At 34.8% G+C, this 22,686-nt stretch overlaps 4 protein-coding genes across 4 annotated transcripts; 3 read left to right on the forward strand and 1 right to left on the reverse strand.

Annotated features, from left to right (window-relative positions):
• The first annotated feature begins 1,105 nt into the window (after window positions 1-1,105).
• On the forward strand, window positions 1,106-1,905 carry LOC103931561 (major pollen allergen Ole e 10). The gene is made up of 3 exons (XM_048587013.1): window positions 1,106-1,235; window positions 1,330-1,564; window positions 1,651-1,905. The coding sequence occupies exons 1-3, from the start codon at window positions 1,221-1,223 to the stop codon at window positions 1,674-1,676; spliced, it is 276 nt and encodes a 91-aa protein (XP_048442970.1). The 5' UTR covers window positions 1,106-1,220; the 3' UTR covers window positions 1,677-1,905.
• Window positions 1,906-6,457: 4,552 nt separating this feature from the next.
• LOC103931560 (solanesyl diphosphate synthase 2, chloroplastic) lies at window positions 6,458-10,417 on the forward strand. The gene is made up of 6 exons (XM_009341080.3): window positions 6,458-7,081; window positions 7,181-7,305; window positions 8,569-8,696; window positions 8,779-8,882; window positions 9,300-9,427; window positions 9,603-10,417. Exons 1-6 carry the CDS (start codon window positions 6,844-6,846, stop codon window positions 10,149-10,151), a joined length of 1,272 nt encoding a protein of 423 aa, XP_009339355.2. The 5' UTR covers window positions 6,458-6,843; the 3' UTR covers window positions 10,152-10,417.
• Window positions 10,418-11,094: 677 nt separating this feature from the next.
• On the forward strand, window positions 11,095-14,392 carry LOC103931559 (mitochondrial inner membrane protease subunit 1). Its single transcript, XM_009341076.3, has 5 exons — window positions 11,095-11,276; window positions 11,367-11,591; window positions 13,099-13,209; window positions 13,762-13,826; window positions 14,109-14,392. Exons 1-4 carry the CDS (start codon window positions 11,148-11,150, stop codon window positions 13,795-13,797), a joined length of 501 nt encoding a protein of 166 aa, XP_009339351.2. The 5' UTR covers window positions 11,095-11,147; the 3' UTR covers window positions 13,798-13,826; window positions 14,109-14,392.
• Window positions 14,393-17,649: 3,257 nt separating this feature from the next.
• On the reverse strand, window positions 17,650-20,993 carry LOC103931580 (cytochrome P450 CYP72A219). The gene is made up of 5 exons (XM_009341098.3): window positions 20,668-20,993; window positions 20,009-20,226; window positions 19,068-19,312; window positions 18,369-18,756; window positions 17,650-18,185 (listed from the first exon to the last, which is right to left on the reverse strand). The coding sequence occupies exons 1-5, from the start codon at window positions 20,942-20,944 to the stop codon at window positions 17,757-17,759; spliced, it is 1,557 nt and encodes a 518-aa protein (XP_009339373.2). The 5' UTR covers window positions 20,945-20,993; the 3' UTR covers window positions 17,650-17,756.
• Between the last annotated feature and the right edge of the window lie 1,693 nt (window positions 20,994-22,686).

A 22,686-nucleotide genomic window follows, 5' to 3' on the forward strand; every position in this document is an offset into this window, starting at 1 on the left:
ATGAATGTAAATTCATGATGTAAATTCGAGCCTTAATTTATAAGAAAATTAATGAAAAAAGTTTAAAAATTTTAAATTTTACAAAATAAAAGGTAAAGTGAATAGTATCAAGATTAATTTTTTTTAGTGTAAAAATATGATTTTTCGTTAAAATGAACAATACAGGAATATTTTCGTTAAAGTTTCCTTAATTTATTGGTTACACAATTAACAATGCAAGTTAAATCTTAATTTTTTATTTTTAAATAAAAATTTAACGAACAAAATATTAAGTACTCGATACACTAAAGCACCCAAGAAAGTCACCGTAACTCAAAAGTTAGGATTGTAAATTTGACCATTAACAGGGATTTCACTTCAATGCTACAAACGTAACCGATATAGGTTAGGGAAATTCCCCCATTAATCTTCACCCAAAAAAAAAAAAAAAAAAACAAAAATCCCCCATTAATAGTATTAAAAAAATATGAATCATTAAAATGTGAAAAGATCAGTCAGTTGGTCACTGATTCAGATAACTAAAAGTTGAATCGGAGGTGGCTGATGATGAAAGGGAGACGCAAAGTCAGTCAGGCTCCCTCCCTCCACGTGGATGTTGTTCTCAAAAGCTCTTCCCAACTTTCCAAGAGAATTCTCAAACGGCTCATTTAATATAGCCGTTACACTTTGCCCTTTTCTCCCACTTTAAAAATCCCAAGTCTCTATCTCTCTAATTCCATTCCACCCTCAGCAGACACAAAATATTTCAACTTTCTTCTTTCTTCTTTCTGACAGCTCTCGATGGCTAAAGCAGCTCTCTCTGTTCTTCTCCTGCTCTTGTCCCAGGTACTTCTTGCAAAAAACCAAGTTAGATTTCGTCAAAGATACAATAATTAGGATGTAACAGTCAAAACTTTTTGTACGTCGGAGTCTGGAGTGTTGTATTTTTTGTTCTTTTGGGTTTTCTTGCTCTTGGAATATAGAATTGTGCTAAATTTCATGCGAGTTATTGCTTAATTATCACTTTACAACTGACATTTTAAGTTGTGTTGTCTATTCGTTTTCTATCCATCTCCCTCTTCGTGTATCTAAAAGGAAAATATAACCAGTTTCAAGACGGATTTTCCACTTTACATGTTTTATCATTGTACCTGACTGGCACTAACTTATATGCACTGTACTTATCTCAATTCCGAACCTCTAATTTCAAATTTACTGTTGTCTTTGCAGAAACTTTGCTCATGGTAAATGGACAGGTAATTAATATGTCAAAAGTTGCTAAAAAAAATGAAACATGTAACTTCAAATACAAACCTAGATAACTTTTCTCGTTCTATTTCTCAAATGCAGAAAACTTGGTGTGTGGCCAGGCCTTCGTCCGACCAAGCAACGCTCTTATCGAATCTAAATTACGCGTGCGCGAACGTAGATTGTCAGATTCTTCGAAAAGGATGCCCGTGCTCATCGCCGGATAATCTCATGAACCGTGCCTCCATAGCCATGAACATGTATTTCCAATCCAAGGGAAAGAACCAGTGGAATTGTGACTTCAGAGGCTCTGCTCTCATTGTCGTGACTGATCCAAGTAAGTAACCTTTTTTTCATGAAGAACGTCATTTAATTTGTTTGCATTTTATTTATTTATTTACTTATTTTTGTATTGATATGCAGGTTATGGTGACTGCATTTATGCATAGTCCTCGGTAAAACAAAGTGCGTGGGATCATTCAAAGGAAATCTTGAGGAAATTCTGGCTGTTAATTTGTAGAATTTTAGCTTTTAATTTTAATAAGACTTGTAGATTTGTAGTTAAAGTAATCGTTGCAATTCAAGAACAAATATGGATTAAACTCAATTTATGTGACAAACTTAGAACATGAGTAGCAATGTGGAAGTAAATTGAAATTGTACGTCGTATTTGAAACACCTTACGTGTGCCTCAAACGTGGTAGTTCCCGTGAAAAACTGGCAGAATCAAGTTATTTTCTTTGTATTACAACAACTATTAAACAAATGTCTCAAACAAAATTCAAATTACATATGCAAGATGCCATCAGAATGATAAGCCGAACAGAGGCTGGGGCTGCTTCCATCCCACCGCGTCCTTCCTTGTGTGTCGGAGATATAAAGCGGGTGCACCAAGAAAACAAAATCAGGGAAACTGGGTGGAACTATTCTATGCCAAGCATAATTGCACAGATGAAAGTGGAACTTCTACATATTTGCTGTAGGAATAACCAAATAAAGGACCCAAATTTCATCTTACAAAATCAAACAAGAAATGGAGTAGATGAATAAAGACGCACACTTTCCTTCCTACCAATCAATAAAGACACACCCACATGATGTGATTGAAAACAAGACCATGCAATGTCCGTCATGTGAGTTGCTGTTTGCAGGGAAGGGAAAGAATTGGTCCATTACTCTCCTCAGATGCTAATTAGTTAGTAATTTAATATGATGTAAATCACTTATTTAGAGACCCAGCTCACGATGTTTCTTATAATTTGAACCCATCATTGTTTTCAGTTTATCAACAAGAAAAAGATCGTTCCTACCGAAATTAGCTAAAACTAAAAGTTTATCAATGAAAGTTCGCAGTAATAATTAAAGATCTAAATGTTTTTTTTTTTTTTTTTTTTTTTTGTGACAATAATGACCTAAAAATGAAGGATGTTAATCATGAGATTATTTTGTAAAGTGAATTCAAACAAATAGTTAGCATCTTATTAAGTTATTAACTGGTTTGCACTTGGGCGTACCCAAATATAATATTATCTATTTACCTTTGGGTGTTCTTATTCAACCCAAAAGAAATTAGAGAAGTATTATTATCATTCTAAAACCTATAATTAGCTCGCTATTGTTTTCTTTTTGTTGTTGAATACGAAGATGAATAATCACTCATTAAACTTTGCATGTTAATTAGTGTACTAATTCTTTTACATATAAAACGTGTAAATAAAATGATAATTGCACAATTATTTTTTATTTTCGGGCCTCGGGTGTCCTCCTCTCTAGGAAACGATATTTACACAACTATCATGTTAATGTCTAATTTTAGGTATCTCAGTTCCGAACCTCCAATTTCAAATTTATTGTTGTCTTTGCAGAAATTTTGCTCATGGTAAACGGACAGGTAATTAATATATCCAAAATTACTCAAAAATATGAAGAATGTAAATTCAAATACAAAATTTTGCTCATGGTAAACGGACAGGTAATTAATATATCCAAAATTACTCAAAAATATGAAGAATGTAAATTCAAATACAAACCTACAACAATGCACTTTAAATTGATAACTTTTCTCGTTCTGTTACTCAAATGCAGACAACTTGGTGTGTGGCCAGACCTTCGTCGGATAAAACAACGCTATTATCGAATCTAAATTACGCCGTTATCTAAGTCATAACAATGAGAGCAAAGTGGAGCTGTGACTTTAGAGGCTCTGCTCTCATTATCGTGACTGATTCAAGTAACATTTTTTTCATGAAGAACGTCACTCATTTAATTTGTCTGGCATTTTATTTATTTATTTATTTTTGTATTGATTTGCAGGTTATGGTGATTGCATCTATGTATAGTCCTCAGTAAAAGAAAGTGCATGGGATCGTTAGAAGGAAATCTTGAGGAAATTCTGTTTGTTAATTTGTAGAATTTTAGCTTTTAATGTTCTACCGGGGATGTCAAATTTTCACATTACCTCAAATGGATAGATTTTGATAAGACTTTAAATTTGTAGTTAAGTAATTGTTGCGATTCAAGAATAAATATATGGATTAAACTCAATTTATATGACAAATTAGTACATGAATGAGGATGTGAAAATAAATTAGAATTGTTCGTATGTGAAACACCTTATATGTGTCTCAAACGTGCTAGTTCCTGTGAAGAAACTTGCAAGTTATTATCTTGAGAAAATTATAACAATAGTTCATTGGCTTTAATTCAATTGGAGCAATGATTTTTCAACTAAAAAATCATGACCATTTGTTCCTTAACTCATCAAAACATGCAACTATGATCATTTTTATCAAATCTGTTAGAACTTCAGTCAAAATGAGTGACGTGCCATGCATGTGAGGATGAATCAAAGGCAAATATGAAAAAATAAATGAGAAACTTTAAGTCAATTGGAAAAATAACCCTCAATTTTTATCCAATTGTAGTAATGATTCTTCCAACACGATTCATGTTAACGAAAGTTTTGAAAAAATTGATCAAAAGGACCATAGCTACACGTTTTGATAAGTTAAGAAATCAGTGATCACAAATTTTTAAATGAGAGATTATTGCTTCAATTAGATTAAAGTTAAAATACAATTTCTACATTTTTCGCTATTATCTTTGTATTACAACAATTAGTAAACAAATGTCTCGCAAAATTTCAAATTTACATATGCAAGATGCCAGCGGAATGATCGGCCCAATAGAGGCTGGGGCTGGTTCCTTGCCATTGTGTCCTTCCTTGTGTGTCAGAAATATAAAGCGAGTGCACCAAAACAAACAAAGAGAACTGGTAGTCGATCAATTCTATGTGAATCGCAACTGCACAGATGAAAGTGAAACTTCTATATAAATACTGTAGGAATAACCACATAAAGGACCGAAATTTGATCTTATAAAATCAAACGAATGCAACCTTAATAGGCAGTAGGTACAAAAATTACACATAATTCCTATACAACCATTTGATGCTATCTTCCTTCCACATTTAGTTGTTGAAACTTGAATGATTTATTAATTAAAATAGTAGCTGAGAGTCATCACCGACTGCAGTAGATAAATAAAGACTCACACTTTCCTTCCTACCAATCAATAAAGACTCACACCTACAAGCCCTTTAAGGGAGGAATTCTCATTTTTCAAAAAAAATAGGGACACCTTCTTGACTATTAGATTTGACTTTAATGAAATTCTGTAACTGCAATTAAATCACATGCCACAAAATTTCAATCATAGGATCTCATTACAGCCAAATCTAACGGTTAAAAGGATGTCCTCAATTTTTTTTTTGAAAAATAAGAATCCCTTTCTTTAAAGGCTTTCCTCACACCTAATGTTTTGATTGAAAACAAGACCATGCAATGTGCATCAAGTGAGCTGATGTCGGGATAGGAAAAGATGCGGTCCATTAATTTCCTGTCTTGCTTTTCGTTGACTTAAGAGGTAACTAGTTAATAACTTAATACGACATAAGTTGCTAATTTCAATTCAGCTCATGATATTTCTTGTAATTTGAAATGAACATTGTTTTTAATTTATCATCGAAAGATCATTTTTACAAAAAATTATTAAAATTAGAAATCGTTCAATGAAAAGTTCACAATAATAATTAAAGATCTAAACAATTGTTTGCAACAATAATGACTTAAAAAAATAGATTGTTTAGATCATGAGATTACTTTGTGAAGTAAACCCAAATGAGTAATTAGAACCTTGAGAAATGCTAAGGAAACTCCCTTGAAGTAGGATTCTCCATTGACTTTCTGACAGCTCACATTCTAACGTCAATTTCGATACCAACATTATAAAACATTCTTAAAAAAACATAAGGTGGCGGAGACTTCATAAAAAATCTCATTTTTGAAAGAGTCTCCTTAGCATTTCTCTTAGCACCTTATTAAGTTATTAACTAGTTTACACTTGAGCACTTCTATATATATTATTATCTATTTACCTTTGAGTGTTCTTATTCGACCCAAAAGTAAGTACAAAGGTATTGTTATCATTCTAAAACCTCTAATTAGCTCGCTATTGTTTTCTTTTTGTTATTGAATACAAAAGTGAACATTCAGCCAGTGAACTTTGCACATTACTGTATTAATTATTTTACATATAAAACGTGTAATAAAATGATACTTGCACAACTATATATTTTTTATTTTCGAGCTTCGGTGTCCTCTTTCCTAAGAAACGATATTTGCACAACTATCATGTTAATGTGATTGCCTGATGTATCTAAGTGGATTACATGATATATTTTTTCCTGTATTATGCCATGTGGTCTCTTTGGACCCCTCATTGGATCTTATACGAGGCCGGATAAATATAAGATAACTCGGTAAATTTACCATATGTTTTACTTGACAAGACGATAGTTAAGGATTGTTATTAGGAAACAAGCACAATACTCTACGTAACCGACCTAACGGGCACAAATTTGATACCTATTCTAAATTGCTCTAACCTACGAACACGAGAATTCAAACTTTAACACTATCAGACAATTATAATACCCTACGCAATTGACCTAAACCGCATCTACACATGCACAATAGAACAATTATTTGAGTTAATATTTGTGTTGTGTAGTATAATAATTACTAAAGTGAAAAAAAAAAAATCAGACGAGAATAATATTCAGTACATTCTCAGGAGAAAATCTTTGATAGGTGGAAAATCCATTATCCATTACCGCCAGTCGTTTAGAGGGAAATTGGTTTTCTGGCTCTTATTTCACCAACAAACTTGAAAAATTGCGAGGACACAAAGGCCAACTCTTTTTCTGAGGGTCACTCATCTTTCTCACTCTCTCCCAGCTGATAAGGAGGTGCAAAGAGAACTCTCTCCGTCTCTCTATATATTTATACGTATGCGTGGGCTTCTTGGATCCACTCAATTGCTATTCCAACTTGTGCTCAATGTTAAAACAGAAGCTTTCCATTCCAAGTGGCCCCATTTGATTGTTTTTACAGAGTTTTCTTCATTACACACAACTGTTTTAATGACTATTTTCTTGCTGGTGTTTGGTTTCTGAGAAAATTTTGGTGATTTTCCTTTCTGGGTTTTTGAGCTTTGGTGATTTTGACTTCTGGGTTATTGAGCTTTGGTGATTTCGGCTCCTGGGTTTTGGTTAGAATGATGTCAATGACATGCCACACTCTTGATGGGAGAGCTGTGATGGATTTTGTGGCTTGTGGGTGTTCTTCCAATGCTTTGTTGGACCGCTATTCGGTGAGGAATTACTCGAAGGCAAATTCCAAGGGCAGTTGTAGAGGTTATGGAGCTCGGCTGAATCGAATTCGGTGTGGAGTTTCTTCAATGACAACAGCTGAGACTCCAGTACCAAAGAAGGCAGATAATGCTCTGCTGAATGGTAAGATAATAGAACTTTTTGTTTCAAGTTTGAACTTTTAATTACTTGCATTTATTTCAATACCATATGAGTTATTTCTATCAAATGCTTGAATTACAGGTGTGCCTGAAGGTCTTCCACAGGTTTTAAATTTAAAGAAACAATCCAGAAAGCCGGTTTCGCTGACAAATTTGTTTGAAATTGTTGCTGATGACCTCCTCACATTAAATCAAAATCTTCAGTCAGTAAGTACTCCTTTTGGATTTCCTGGTGCTGTGTGATAATTTTAGTTATTAGGAAGTTTATGGTATAGAATGTTATTACAGTATCTAATCATTTGTTTGTGCCGGGGCCTAGCTGAGCTTAGTTTTAAACAATCCTTTTCTGCTTGATGAGATTCTATCAGTTACTATGTTTTCCCGTTAAGCCTTTTCGAAAATAAAGTTTGCAATGCTTCTATGCGAAAATCAGTAATTCACTGACAAACGAGAATATGTGTGTGGATGTGTTTTCTGGTGTGGCAATGTGCTTAGTTTAGAAGCTGGCAATTTGGAACCTTTTGGTTGTTTTGACATCACGATGGATAGCTCTTTTAAAGATCGATAGGACCTTGTTAAAGCTGGAATCATTATGATAAATGTACTGATAAGTGGAAGTGTTATGCTTGTTTGGACGTTATTTTGCCTTTCCCATTTTATTGTTCGGCCTTACGAATGAATAGCATCCTTGTTCACTTATTTTGTCCATGTCTTCCCGTTCTATGTAGATATGGCTGTTATCCATTTGATCACTTATCAGTTATAGTTGAGCATACATGTCCAATGGCAGAGGTCAGAAGGCCTTACTCCAACTGTTGGGGTAGGCAACATAATTCTTTACCCTGTTCTTTCTTGTTTACCTTATCCCATCTACAAATTTTCTCTGTCTTTTTGAAATTATCATCCTTTCCTTCATTCCGAATGTTGTCGATTGCAAAGGAAGAAATTTATGTGGCAGTCTGGCATGACGGTGTTATATTCATTAGTTTAAGTGAGCTGCATTCTTGGAATACTTTTCCAATCTTGAACTTGTTGTACTGTGAAAAATTCTTATCAATCATCCTTTGCTAGAAATGTCAACTTTTTTCATTCTCTCACTGTCGAGTTATGGAGTCCTTGTCGTACCAAAAATGTTTGTCGATTAGATTTTTGTTGAGGTAGACTGACCAGGTATAAAGTTATAGACGTTATTTCTAATATCCTATAGCATTATATGATTTGCTAATATGATAATTATAGTTTACTTAGCAAGTGTTAAGAAAATCAACCATGCGAATGCAACGTTTCATCTCATTACTCCTTGTGGTTAAGTGTTACTGTACAATAAATAAGTTACGTGCTTGACGATTTATGGATAATTAGATTAGTGCACATACCAGTGTCAGGGGACTCGTTATGTTATCAGGCCCTTATTTTCTGTTATACCTACTTTAAGAGAAAAGGACACTTCGTGATAATATGCTGTTTCAGATTGTTGGTGCAGAAAACCCCGTCTTAATGTCAGCTGCCGAGCAGATCTTTGGTGCTGGTGGGAAGAGGATGAGACCTGCATTGGTGTTTCTAGTGTCTAGAGCAACAGCAGAACTAGTTGGATTGAAGTGAGTTTCATTCAATGTTCTTAAACCACTGTATTGTATGAGGTTAACAGATTATAACTTCTCTCTAAACTTCTGTGTTCAGGGAACTTACCAAAGAGCATCGGCGATTGGCAGAGATCATCGAAATGATCCATACAGCAAGCTTGATACATGATGACGTTTTGGATGAAAGTGACATGCGACGAGGTAGGCATTATTATCTTCTTATGCATGTCACGTGTAAAATTATAGAGATGTCTCCGTGTCAAAATATATCACATACCTAATTTTTGGCCCCAAATTTCAGCTACTACAGTATATGTCCTTTAATTATATGTAGTCTGAATGAACTTGATAACATTATCAGAAAACGGAATGGACGTTAAATCTAGACCTGACATTCCTCGTTGTTATAAATGCTTGAAATGTATGCATTGGCTGAGGGCAGAGATTATCTAGAAAGCATTGCCAGTAAGTTGTGTTACATTGAGCAGCAGTGTTCTCTAATAGACTAATACAGAGCGATTACCATGGTACCCAAATTTATGATTATTGTTTCATTTCTTTGTTTTATTTTCCATCCTCTTGCGATCAGATTCCATTGAATTTGAACCCTATTTGCAGGGAAGGAAACTGTTCATCAAATGTTCGGTACAAGAGTGGCAGTGCTTGCTGGGGACTTCATGTTTGCACAGTCGTCGTGGTATCTTGCAAATCTAGAAAACATTCAGGTCATCAAGCTCATCAGCCAGGTAAGTTGTGTCATATTTATACTCTTGAAGCCTTCATGAATCGAATCTTCTTTCTAAAAGACACTTTCAAACTCACAAGTTGAAGAACCAAAAAAATAGAAAGAGGTTGCAGTCTTTTACATACCTGCAAGTTGCAACCTTTAATTTAGACGTAATTCTGTTAGTGCTATGGCAGGTTATCAAAGATTTTGCAAGTGGTGAAATAAAGCAGGCATCTAGCTTGTTTGATTGTGATGTCGAACTTGAGGAGTACTTGCTTAAGAGCTACTACAAAACAGCCTCCTTAATCGCTGCAAGTACCAAAGGAGCTGCCATTTTTAGTGGGGCTGACAACTATGTAATGGAGAAAATGTATGACTATGGCAAGAATCTCGGGCTGTCCTTCCAAGTTGTTGATGACATATTGGATTTCACACAGTCGGCGGAGCAGCTGGGGAAGCCTGCTGGAACTGACCTTGCCAAAGGAAACCTGACAGCCCCGGTTATATTTGCTTTGAAGAAAGAACCAAAACTAAGAGACATAATTGAATCAGAATTCAGCGAGACTGGTTCCCTCGACGAAGCCATTTCATTGGTTAAGGCTTGTGGGGGGATTGAACAAGCACAAGAATTAGCGAAAGAGAAAGCTCATCTTGCAATACAAAATCTCGAGTGTCTTCCCAAGACTGCTTTTCGATTAGGACTGGAGGATATGGTGATGTTCAATCTTCAACGGATTGATTAGCGGGCTAATTTTTTTGGATCGTGAGTATAGACAAGCACTCTTCAGGCAGAATGAAGAAAGGCTAAGGATTGAAAGTGTCTACCGCTGCAAGCACTTTTCTGCACATGCACAAAAGTGCTTCTGCCAATGATGACGAGCCGATAGCCACTGCTTCTAGTGTTGATTTAGTTATACATTCTTCATAACAATGAAATTGATACTTCACCATTGTTGTACAATAAAAATCTGAGGTCATCAATAATCTTCACCAGTATATTTTCACTGTTTGATATCTTGTTGATACTTCTCCAACGACTTACGCATTTCGTGTATCGTTCCAACTAAGATCTCGCATGCAGGAAAATGATTGTCACACGGAAAAATTTCTTGTCAATCAACGGCGTCTTGATTCCAAAGTTTTGTCATGCTCAAGATTTTATTTTATTTTATATACGATATATTTAAGGGATTAGGCAAATTCATATGTGCTTATCTTAATAATGTCATACATGCGAGTCAAATATAAGATTTTTCATTTACAATTAAAGATGAATACTATTAGATTGTAATATTAATTAGTTCGTCGCTTATTGATTAAAAGAAAAAAACCAAATCAAATGGTTGGATCATAAGTTTTGACTGTGGACTAGCCCAATTCTGCCCGCTAAATAACGAATCCGCAGAGATTCGTAAATCGTGTTTGTTCATTGTACGTCACACATGATTTTAAATATTTTTATTTAGAATTAAATACAACAATATTTGATAAAAGCTGACCGTATAATGTACGATAAACGTACACAATTCACATATTCTAAAATCAACACCAAAAGGATCCGGATAGGATCCTGTTGGCTAAATTACACCCTAACCCGACCCGTTGGTCGGCTCGTCCTGGCTTTTCCCTTGGCCTGATACACAAGCAAACTCCTTCAGCCTTCAAATTCATCGAACTTCTTACAAAATTTACAGCCTTTCAAGCTTTCTAGAGAGAGAGAGAGAGAGAGAGAGAGAGAGATGAGGCTGCTGAGCTACTTGGGACAATGGCGAAGCGTAGCAAAAGAAGCCATGGATCTGTCAGTAACTGTAGCAAAGTTCATGGGTTTGCTCCACGTCACCGACGCCTACCTCTGCTCCTCCACCCTCGTCCGTCACTCTTAACAATCCCCTCACTCCTTCTCTTTCCCAATTTCCATTTTCCAAATGCGCCGTCGTCTGATTATCCGCTGCTTGCAGGTCTACGGCCCCAGTATGCTCCCTACCCTGAACATCTCCGGCGACGTGCTCCTCTCCGAACACGTGTCCCATCGCATTGGGAAGGTGGGTCCCGGCGATTTGGTCCTGGTTCGGTCTCCGACGGACCCCCGGAAGATTGTGACCAAGCGTGTCCTGGGTATGCAGGGTGATAAAGTCACCTACTTTGTCGATCCAAAGCACAGCGACAGGTTGCATACGACCGTGGTATGTGAATATTTTGCTATTTCTTTGTCTATTTTGTTGGATTTTGATGGTTTTGGTAATTTGTATGTGATTACAAGTTGGTATTTTTCTTGGGTAGAGTTCAATTTTTCACTGCATGTTGTATTTTTCATTTAGTAAAAAAGTTAGTAACTTGTAATCAAATGCCGTGTTTTTTGGTGGTTTTAATGGCTTGCTCATACTAGTTAAAGATGCATTGGACGTTTCGGTTCAGTGGAGCTTTTTCTAGGCGTAGTGTGTATAGATTTTAATGGATTTTGTATCACTCGAGGTTGCGATGATCACTACCATATAGTGTCTTTGGGCTCGTAGAAGATGCATTGGTCGTTTCGGTTCCATAGAGCTCCTTTTAGGAGTTGTGTGTATAGATTTCTATGGCCTCTGTTAGGCTCTAGGTTGTGATGATGACTAACATCATAACATGTGGTGCTTTTGATAACATTTCTATGGCCTCTGTCGGAAAAATAGAATGACCAATTTATTAAATAATGGAATTCATGGTAAAATCTCAGTTAACTGGTTAGGAGGAGGGCCGAATGGTTGATACATTTCATAGTGGCTGGCTACGATGCATATCCCGTGTCGTGTTGTATTCCCTTGTGGTATACATCAATTCTTCTTGTTAATTTGACGTATCCCTGTGTTCACGTCTGTGCCCGTGTCCGTACCTTCATTTGGTGCGTCGTTGATGGTCTAAGAGTTATTGGTTTATGATAATGCTGGTTTAGTACGCCGTAAATGCAATATTGTATTTTAATGTTTGATTGCGTCAAGAGTAAACCAGAAATCCTTATTTTGCTGGAGTTGGCCATGATTTTTTGCAGTGTTCTAGTTATGTTTTCCATGTTTTTATAACTCAATTCTTTGTACTTTGAAAACTGGGCACTAGGGTAGCTTAAATCTCCGCAGTCCAAAATTAGAAGTGTAGTCCTAAAGTAGATACCATGAAGCTTACTGTTAACAGTCAAGTTATGAGACTTGATCGAGAGTTTTGTACTGCCATTAACTGCTTTGGGACAGTGTAGATTACCTTCTTCCTCAGCATGATTGCTGGGTTGCTTAGGTTGTTATATCCTTTCACCTCCCTTGTAACACCTTAAAAAGAACACACGAATTCCAGCTATAAAAAATTTAAGCAAGAAGCCACTGAAACAACCCTATAGAAGCCAGTGTCCTTACTCTTCATTCTCTTCAACTATTCCATAGCTTTATCATGCAAAGCTTATATGCAATGACAGAGCAGAGAGCACCAACCAAAACACCCTGTAATGAACTTGGTAGGAAAGCTGCTCTTATGTAACTCACCATTATTTGTTGAATGGATGTTTGTAATGTCGAAACTGAGAAAGCTATTGTCTTAAGAATACATTGTTATGCTGGTTGATAGTATCTATGAAGTTGTTTCCTTTTCCTTTTCGACAATATTATATAATGTTTCTGATTGATGTGATTAATTTGTTGCTTTATTTTATTGAACTCTGATGATTAGGTGCCTAGGGGGCATGTTTGGATTCAGGGGGATAACATCTATTCCTCCTTTGACTCACGAACATATGGACCTATACCTTATGGTCTTATTCAAGGCAAAGTGTTTTGCAGGGTAAGGCTTTTTCATCTTCCTGAAAATTTATCTTATTTTGTTTATACTTTTGTTTTCAGTCATTTCTTATTTTGGTTGGACTTCTGTCCCTGATAGAAATTAGGATGTAGTTTATGTGATGAAAACAGGACTAACTTCAATATCTTTGTGTAATATGTTTATAAAGCTCACTTGCTCTGCAGTTATTTCAATTTGTCGAGGTTGATAGGATTGCAGGATATATTTATGCCTCTGGGCAATTTTGTGTATTGTCTTTAAGCAATGTCTTTCAATCATCTCATGTGGCTTACTTCACCTTTAGTTTCACCACTGCTATTATTCAGAGGGTAGAATAGCAACACTAAATTGAATTGACGTGTGCGATTTAAGAGAAATCGATTGCTACCAATTCTATATCACAAGTTTATCAGGGTTTAGATGCTAGAAAGCTTCTGACCAATTGTGATTAGTTTATAATATGGGTTAAGAAGACTTTTTGTGGTAATTAGTGTTTGTGTATTTAGACTTTTAGGTGACCTGAAGAGTTCTATTCTTTTCTCATGGCATTACTAGGTCTGGCCACCTGATAGCTTTGGATCATTAGATTGATGAGCTCACAGAAGATTATAACATTGAAGGTAATATTTGGCATTTCACTACTTGAATCCTCTTTGCATATGAACTTTTCATTTCGCACCTTCTATTCGCTTTTATGTAAAAGAAAACATGTTTGTTTGTATTGCTGCAATTTTGGGTGTGCTGAAGTTTATAAATCGTGATTCCATTATTATGACATTCTAATACTTGCTGTACTATACATATGGCTATTGCTTTGAATCTGATACGTTCAAATGGTGTTGTTCTCGTGTAGGGTTGACATATTGCTTTATTGTCATAACATTTCACGTCTTTGTTGGCAGAAATTCTTTCTTGGTATATTAGATGATTGACACAAGATCTGAGAAGCCCTAATTTGTATATATTCGAAGTGGAAGTGTATGCGTAGAACTACTAGAAATCTCATGTACAATGGCAGTTGCCATGGTCATCAGTAATTATTTTTTTGACACAACCTTCTTATTTGTACTTGAGTCCTAAGGCTAAAACTTTCCTATCAAAAGGAAAATGAGATCGATTTTTGTGGGAGGATTGTCCCGATCATGAACGTATTGCTTATTATCAATCGAAATTCTGTTTTCGACAAGTTTTGTTATCGTGTGTTCCGCTTGTATACAAATTTCAAGTTTGTATCCCATTTTTTTTTCTTAAAGTGCTTTTGGGATTAAGAGTAATCTTCACACATCAATTTTGGATGTGATTGGATAATGAGAGTAGGCATTGCGGGCCATCATCCAAATTTCCAGAACGCCCCTCCTCAAGGAAGTGATCAAGCAATACAAAGTAGAGATCAAAGCAATTCTAAGCTACTTCCTTTGTTTCTCAAAAAGTTTTTAGTTTCCTCTCGTACTAAAAAGGTAGTTCCGCTTCCAAATGGAAATTTGGATCAAGTGTGTATTAGTGCCAATTCTGAGAGGATGAGGGTGGTTTATGGTCCTAACTCGCAACCGACGCTGAGCTTCCGGGGAACTTATCGGCCCGTTTCTTGTGCATAGAAAGTCCAACAGAGGCCCTATGACGGACATGAAACATGTAGTAAAGGTGGTCACCTTGAAGGGCACAAGATGAAAACTTTTGTAACTTGTTCTTAATTGGTGATGCTATCACCATCACTAGCTGTTCATGTCGGTCATACAGCTTCTCTTGGACCTTGGCTTTCTGTGCACAAGGGACCTATAAGTTCTTAAGAAGCCATGTCGGCTGCGAGTTAGGACCATAAACCACATCATCCTGTCGAATCCAGCGCTCTAATATCACTTGAATTGCTTGATTATTCCTTTCAAATATTGAGGTTTATAGACAAGTCTTAGTTTTCTGATATTATTCCTATCATTGAGGTTTATAGACAAGTCTTAGTTTTCTGAAATAGGAAAACTAAAACTGGCGAGGTTGATTTTAAACCATGAGTAAGTAGTGGTTTAAAATCTTGGATGGTTTTAAACCTTTCAATTCTATCTGTTTTTCTTCTTAGGAACAATTCTAAATAAATTAGTATGGAATATAATTTACACAACGATATACTTATGCTAAATAAATTAGTATGGAATATTATTTACACAAAAGCTAGTGGAGAAAATATCATTAGAACGATCAAGTTCTCATACAAATAGAAACATTACACGAACTTTTTATTGAAGTGCTAATTATTACACGCTATTTATATGGAACTATTACAATTAACAAAGTTGAACTTAGATCCTAGATTTTTTGAAAAATGATTTGAGTACCATATTGAGGTTCAAGAGCGAGCATTTTGAAAGGAATATTATAGGCATTAATTAACCAATCCAAGACTGAAAGCTTGAATTCTAAACTCTCCATCGTTTCCATTCAAAGAAATATTCTAATCTGATTCTAAACCCTAAATTGTTAACCGGTCAATAAATAGGGTTAAAGCTAGATTTTTTTTTTGATAGAAGTGAGATATTCTCGATGTGTCAGTAAATACATGTCTTGTCCAAAGAATTTATATGATTGTGCCCATCTATCTGCCGTAGTATTGCTAGAAAATAAGTCCATGGATCACTCTAAATTTGTATAAAAGCCGCGCATATGCAGTCTCAATGAGCTAATGCAAATTTGAAGCGTACTTTTGCAAGACTTTGGTTGACATGTTGTAGAAATGTGAGTAAAAACCGTAAATAATATTTGGTTTTGTTAGAAAGTGTAGTTTATATTCACATTCTAGCAACATGCATAAGCATTTGTCCATCTACCTACATTGGTAAGAAAAACTTACCCTAGGGCATACTATGCATATGATCAAAATGTTTTCTTTTTAGCGAGAATCTCATCAAAATGTTGCACCCAAATAAAAAAGAGAATTCATCAAAATGTATGATTAACTTGATTTGGTTTTGCTTTATTAAGTTGTCAAATATTTTAAGTTTTTGAATCTACACTAATATAATCTTGTGGCTAATATGCATGTGATACTTAGGAGAACAGGACTGCTCACCATTATTGGTTGAATGGATGCTTGTTATGTAGAAAAAACCTACTACTGTCTTAATAATATTGAGAATGAATCCCACATTGATGGGATGAGGGACTTTTGTATGGGCTTATAAGTAAGTTGGACTACTCCTTATACTATCAATTGATTTTATGGTGGAAGCACAACTTCTTCCTGAGATTTATCTTATTTTGTTTATACTTGTATTTTCAGTCATTTCTTATTTTGGTTGGACTTCTGTCCCTCATAGAAATTAGGATGTAGTTTATGTGATAAAAATAGGACTAACTTCAATATCTTTGTATAATATGTTTATAATGTTCATTTGCTCTGCAGTTCTTTCAATTTGTCGAGGTTTTGATAGGATTGCAGGATATAATTGTGCCTCTGGGCAGTTTTGTGTATTGTCTTTAAGCAATGTCTTTCAATCTTAGGAAAATTAACGAAAAATCTAAAAAAACTTTAGTTTTAATGAAAAATGACAAATAAAGGTGTAGTGAATAGTACCAGGAAAAGGTAAAAACATGGTTCTTCATTAAAAGTGAACATTGCCGGGAGTGTTTCGTTAAAACTCCCTTCAATCTTCTCATGTGGCTTACTTCACCTTTAGTTTCACCACTGCTATTATTCAGAGTGTAGAGTAGCAACACTAAATTGAATTGACAAGTACGATTTAAGATAAATTGATCGATGCCAATTCTATATCACAAGTTTATCAGGGTTTAGATGCTAGAAAGCTTTGATCAGTTTATATTACATATTTTATATTTTGGTGATTAAAGATCTCCACAACTTCAAAACAGATTTTTATTTTTGTTTGTAATCTGGGGTAAAGATGTTTTCCACTCCATCGTTTTTGTTATAACAGGATTGGGTGATATGATTTCGGACACGATGATCTTCTCCTCTAGGAACATTTTTCTCGTCTTTGTTGGCAGAAATTCTTTCTTGGTGTATTAGATGATTGACACAAGATCTGAGAAGCCCTAATTTGTATATGTTCGAAGTGGAAGTGCATGCCAGATAAGGTAGTAAATTACATGCTTAGAACTACTAGAAATCTCATGTACAATGGCAGTTGCCATGGTCACCGGTAATTTTTTTGACAAAACAGAGTGGCTTGTCTAACTTATTTGTACTTGCATCCTAAGGCTAAAGCTTTCCTATTAAAAGGAAGATGAAGATAGGATTTTGTGGGAGGATTATTCCGATCATGGACGTATTACATACAATTAGTTATTTATTGTAATATATTAAGATACTTCTTTAAAATAGACGTTATCTTATTTTTTTACACAACGACAAATTTATACTAAATAAATTATCATCGAATATCAATTTATATAAAAGCTAGTGCAGAAAATATCATTAGAACAATCAAGTTCTCATACAAAGCAAAACATTACACAAACTTTTTATTTGAAGTGCTAAGTATTACATGTTATTTATATGGAAACATTAGAAGTATTACAACAAACAAAGTTGAACTTGAGTCTTAGATTTTTTGAAAAATGATTTGAGTACCATATTGAGGTTCAAGAGTGAGAATATTTAAAGGAGAATGTCTGTAGGCCGGAGAAAGCTCAAACGTAAAGCGCTGTAAAATCATCGTTATAATCGTTTTCACTTCAATCATCGCGAAGTTTTGTCCAATGCACGTCCTGGGACCTGTGCTAAATGGGAAGAATGCTGCTACTTGATTCTTTGTTGCCTTTGAGATCCCTTCAGAAAACCTCTCGGGTTTGAATTCGTGGACATCGTCACCCCAGATTTCTTTGTCGTGATGAACACAAAGGATTGGCACTGCAAGCTGCGTACCAGGTGGTAGAGAAATATCTCCTAGTTTCGTCTCCTTCGTGATCTCTCGGCTAGTGAAACTAACTGATGGGTACAACCTAAGAACCTCGTACAGGATCATGTTCATCTGAAAGAGATATTTGGGACTTATATGTACATTTTGAGTTGTTTCACAGAAATAGTTATGAACTATATGGATAGATGGACTGACGCTAACGAACGATATTGATTAGATTGCAAAAATGTAGTAGGCGACTCAGGTCAAGATTTTAAGAAAACAAAAAACATGGTAATAAGAGAGAATACTTACAATTTTCAAGCAGTTTAACCCAGCATAGTCTGGTTTGTTGTTCTTAAAGATCGTCACAACCTCTTCTCTCGCACGCATTTGCCAATCTTGATATTTTCCCAATAGCACTAATGTCCAGTTAATCAAATCTCTGGTCGTTTCTTCTCCAGCTAAGTAGAATAATTTGCACTCTTCTATCACTTCTTCGATACTCATCCCGACATCCTTGTCATTGGCATGCTCTTGAATCTCGTTGAAATTGGATTTCAGAAGTATACCCAACAAGTCATCTTCAGTGGCTTCTCCTGCTCTCATTGCCTTCTCTCTTTTGTTAATTATTCCCCTTAACAAAGTATCCATTTCCTTGGCGATCTGTTTCATCCTCCTATTCATTTTAGTTGGTAGAAACCTGCACATTGATGATTATGTTGCAGCTCTTAGTAAATTGTCAAACTTATAATCTAAAACAAGGTTTTCCCTGTGGTTTTCTTTTATAATGAATTTAGTAAGAGAACTGATTTCCGCTCTCCTTTTGACCTTCTGCACTGATCTGTTTAATCACGTCCCTTGATTCTCATTTGGCTTACTCAATCACTAAAAAAAAGATGGGGAGGGCAAGAGGTGAAAAGGGGAGTGATTTCTCTAGTTTCACTTGTATCTAGACAATGCTGTATTGCTATTCAAATGCATACACACTTCGTAGACAAAGTTTGAGTTCACCTGAAAAATGGTATGTAGACCGAGTCCAGAACTATGCGTACAAAAGCAGCTTGTTCCTTTTGGAGCTGGAAAAACCTTTGTCCTTCTTCAAAGTTACTACCAAATGCAGCCCGAGAAATCACATCGCCCGCAAAAGCACAAAGATAAGGCCACACATCCACTTCACATGTCCCCTTTGATGAGAAAAGCATCTCCCATTTGCTCAACATGTTTTCAGAAGCAGCATGAAATGCAGGTAACATATCCTATGTAACAATGTGGTGAAAGAGATCATACAAACAGAACTGGGTTTAGTATCGAAAAGACATGAAGAAATCCTTCTCAGAAACTTGGTTTTTGAAAGTACATGTTCTTCAAATCCCATGCCAAAACTATTATGTTTACATATTGGTTATGTCCTCAATTTACTTGTGGTGAATAAAAGTGAGACCAAGATATTTGCTTATTTACAAAGATTATGTATGACAAAATTCTTGGTTAAGGTAAATCAATTATACGACTAACATAAACTAAATTAGCCTAATACATTTGTAAACTGTTATTAGTGTACGATAAAAGAAAATAAACGTGCGAAAAATTTTATTTTTTTTCCTCTTGGTGTCAAGGACTCAACAGAGAACATGTCACATGTAGTTTCTGAGCTGTAGCTCCCCATGTTTCTTTAAGGGCATCTCCTCTACACTGTCAACATTTATGGTCCTTTTGAAAATATGCAGAGGAGCAATACCTCTTTCCATCTAGTCTTTGAATTAACTATTACTTCCATAACTTTAAAATTTCTCAATCTCTGAATATGGGGAGATTCTTAGCTTTCTTAGCTGCTTGCAAGAAAATATCCACGTCTCTCTGTCTCTCACATAACGTAATCAGGCTTGAGAGATAGAGAGAGGAAACAGATATATCATTCCCATGAATCCCATGCAAAAATGAGAAATACTTACCTTCATCTTTTCAACGTGGAAAACTGGGTTGATAATCCTTCTATGTTTGACCCATTTGTCACCCTCGTGACCTACGAGGCCAGTCACAAGTAACGAGATGAGTGGGTTTGAATGTGACTTCTCATACACCCTATACTTTGTAAAAGCTTCCCTCATTAATTCAGCGTCAAACAAGATTACACTCGGTATTGGACCAAGCCAAATGAAAGATTTTCTCCCTGCAAATTAATTTTGGGCAATTAGTAAGCACACAGTTTGAAATTTGTATTAACCTTAGGTACGACCGTAAGTCTGAAACTTCAAATTTTTTTTAGGACTCTCACAAACAAAGTTTTAAGATCTCAGGTACGACCGTAAATGCTTGAACTTTAAACCCCTTGACACAAATAAAGTTTTAAAACTCTCTTTCGTGATTAAAAACACAAAGTATATCAAAATATAGGTAGGAACCTCCAGACACAATTGTTACACCTATCTAGTATCACACCTGACGCTTAACAATTAATAGTTAAGAGTTTCCTTTTTATATATAGTTTGATTCTTGAAATATTCTCATTAATAATTACGTATTTTTGTATTTTTTTTACTTTTTGTAATTAACAGGGTAAATATTAATTAGTAACGTGAACATATGTAGATCCAAAATTAGAGAAGTGTACCGTATTTGTTGAAGATATCATGGAGCAGAGGTAGCACATAAGGCACAATGTCATGTGAGAACTCCATGGGCTTTGATAGTGCCGCTTTGGTCATCTTGGAGTTGTCATTCAAGTCTCCAATCAAGAGCCTGTAAGAATTTCCTGAAAGACCTTGCTGCCTTAGGTGCCTCTCAAGCTTCTTCGGCTTCAACCAAATCCAGTTCACTACTTTCCACCCCAATGTTATTAACCCCACACAAACAATGGAGACGACCATGGAGCTAACTGAGAATTCCATTTTCTTGGCAGTCGACACTATGAGAAAGAGTACGGCGTTTAAAAGACTCTTAAATAAGAAAGTGATGGCATCGTGGCCGGCCAACTAAATTTTAAATGTCGGGATGTCAGCCTTCCTCGACATTTTGGAGTGTCATTTATTTTTAATTTTCAAGGATGTGTTGTCACTAAGTGTTTATTTTATTTTTCATTGTCAGGATGTGAAAAGAATTTTTTAAGTACAAGTAGTCAAGCGATACTATTCATGTGATAATTCAAGTGAAAGAAGTGATACAATTTTCTATTTCCTTCCACTTATTTATAACATATGGAGTCAGCTTGAATAATAAGCACTTAAAAAAATTCTTCCAGATGTGCTAATCTTGAAGGGTATTTGACTTTGGAGCATCGTATAGAGTTTACGCGAAATAATGTGCAAAAGTTGTAATTAAATGCAATAGCGGAGCTATGAAATATTTTGTCGGTGAGCTAAACTAAAATTATTACTACGAAATCAAATGTTTAAATTATTTTTGTTACCTACATAAAGTTATATAATAATACACCTGAAACTTTATAATTAGACAACATTAACACAATTTTATATGATAAATTATATTTCTACTGGATCCATCAGAAAAACATATTCAATTCAAAATTAAAATTTCAAGCACGGACTTTTAATTTCAAACAATAAACAGATAAATTTAATAAAAAATTAAGAATAAAGTGGTAAAAAAAAACTTACCAATTGACAAGAGAAATCAGTTTGGGACTTTCACACTTGGAGACTGTCTGTGTGGACTGTGATTCGTAGCTTTCTAGAGAAACGAGTCGTATTGTTCTAGTCGCGCCTTAAAAAAAATTAAAAGGAAAATTAATTAAAAAAATTAAAAAATTTTGAATTTTAACGATAAACACAAAATAAAAAGTAAAGTGAATAATACCAAAATTAACTTTTTAGTATAAAAATATAATTTTTCGTTCAAATCAACAATACCGAAAATTTTTCATTAAAATTTCCAAAATTAAAACCAAACTTAAAAACTAACAATTCTTCCTAAAAACGTGTAAGTACTTATTCCAATAAATAAAATGATAAAACCGAATAATTACTTCCTCAAAAACCTAAAACCATGTGAGGTCGTGAATTGATTAAATAATAAAATTTTAACCTATGACTGCTCCCTAGGAAACCTAGGTCAGTTTGGATTCAAAATAAAATAAAATAATCATGTTAACAATATATTTTATTCTTTAATAACCGTGTATGTATAAAATTTGTAATTTAAAAATAATAAATTTTGGTATTGGTTAAAGTAAATAATTTATTAAACATTTATTATGTCTAGTTTTTCTGAAAGGAGTCTTAGTTTTTTAATTTTTTATTTACTGAATGGACTATAACAATTAAAAATAATAAAACAGTCCTAGTATTTTTAAGCTCAAATTACTATAAATCTTCTTATGTTACAGCCCACGACAGCTTTGTCAGTGGCTTCGCCAGTGATTAAGTGTGCATTTTATTTTTAGTTGCTAAAAACAATCCATTCAGGAATAAAAGTGACAAATATAAGTTAGAGTAGTTAATTATAACATTTTATATGTTTTCTTTGTTTCGTTCTTTCACATAAATAAGAATAGTTTAAGTAAAATAGTTGTCTTACGAAAACTAGCTTAAATAAAATTGTTGTCTTATCAAAACGATTTTCTTTAGGCAAAATAGTAACGTTTATAAACGTTTCAAAACTACAATCATCAAAT

Source organism: the organism of the source record quoted next, unplaced genomic scaffold (genome assembly GCF_019419815.1).
Source record: "Pyrus x bretschneideri cultivar Hongxiangsu unplaced genomic scaffold, Pyrus_bretschneideri_v1 Contig25, whole genome shotgun sequence".
NCBI classification, from domain to species: domain Eukaryota; kingdom Viridiplantae; phylum Streptophyta; class Magnoliopsida; order Rosales; family Rosaceae; genus Pyrus; species Pyrus x bretschneideri.

What these genes read in the sequence shown, in the direction of transcription:
- LOC103931559 (XM_009341076.3), top strand. Translation starts at nt 11,148, where the DNA reads ATGAGGCTGCTGAGCTACTTGGGACAATGGCGAAGCGTAGCAAAAGAA. An exon ending in ACCTCTGCTCCTCCACCCTC is followed by an intron (nt 11,277 to 11,366) that starts GTCCGTCACTCT and finishes CGCTGCTTGCAG; the next exon opens with GTCTACGGCCCCAGTATGCT. An exon ending in AAGGCAAAGTGTTTTGCAGG is followed by an intron (nt 13,210 to 13,761) that starts GTAAGGCTTTTT and finishes TGGCATTACTAG; the next exon opens with GTCTGGCCACCTGATAGCTT.
- LOC103931561 (XM_048587013.1), top strand. An exon ending in CATTGTCGTGACTGATCCAA is followed by an intron (nt 1,565 to 1,650) that starts GTAAGTAACCTT and finishes ATTGATATGCAG; the next exon opens with GTTATGGTGACTGCATTTAT.
- LOC103931580 (XM_009341098.3), bottom strand. Translation starts at nt 20,944, where the DNA reads ATGGAATTCTCAGTTAGCTCCATGGTCGTCTCCATTGTTTGTGTGGGG. An exon ending in TGATATCTTCAACAAATACG is followed by an intron (nt 20,227 to 20,667) that starts GTACACTTCTCT and finishes ATTAATTTGCAG; the next exon opens with GGAGAAAATCTTTCATTTGG. An exon ending in GGTTAAACTGCTTGAAAATT is followed by an intron (nt 18,186 to 18,368) that starts GTAAGTATTCTC and finishes TATCTCTTTCAG; the next exon opens with ATGAACATGATCCTGTACGA.
- LOC103931560 (XM_009341080.3), top strand. Translation starts at nt 6,844, where the DNA reads ATGATGTCAATGACATGCCACACTCTTGATGGGAGAGCTGTGATGGAT. An exon ending in AGATAATGCTCTGCTGAATG is followed by an intron (nt 7,082 to 7,180) that starts GTAAGATAATAG and finishes CTTGAATTACAG; the next exon opens with GTGTGCCTGAAGGTCTTCCA. An exon ending in TAAATCAAAATCTTCAGTCA is followed by an intron (nt 7,306 to 8,568) that starts GTAAGTACTCCT and finishes ATGCTGTTTCAG; the next exon opens with ATTGTTGGTGCAGAAAACCC.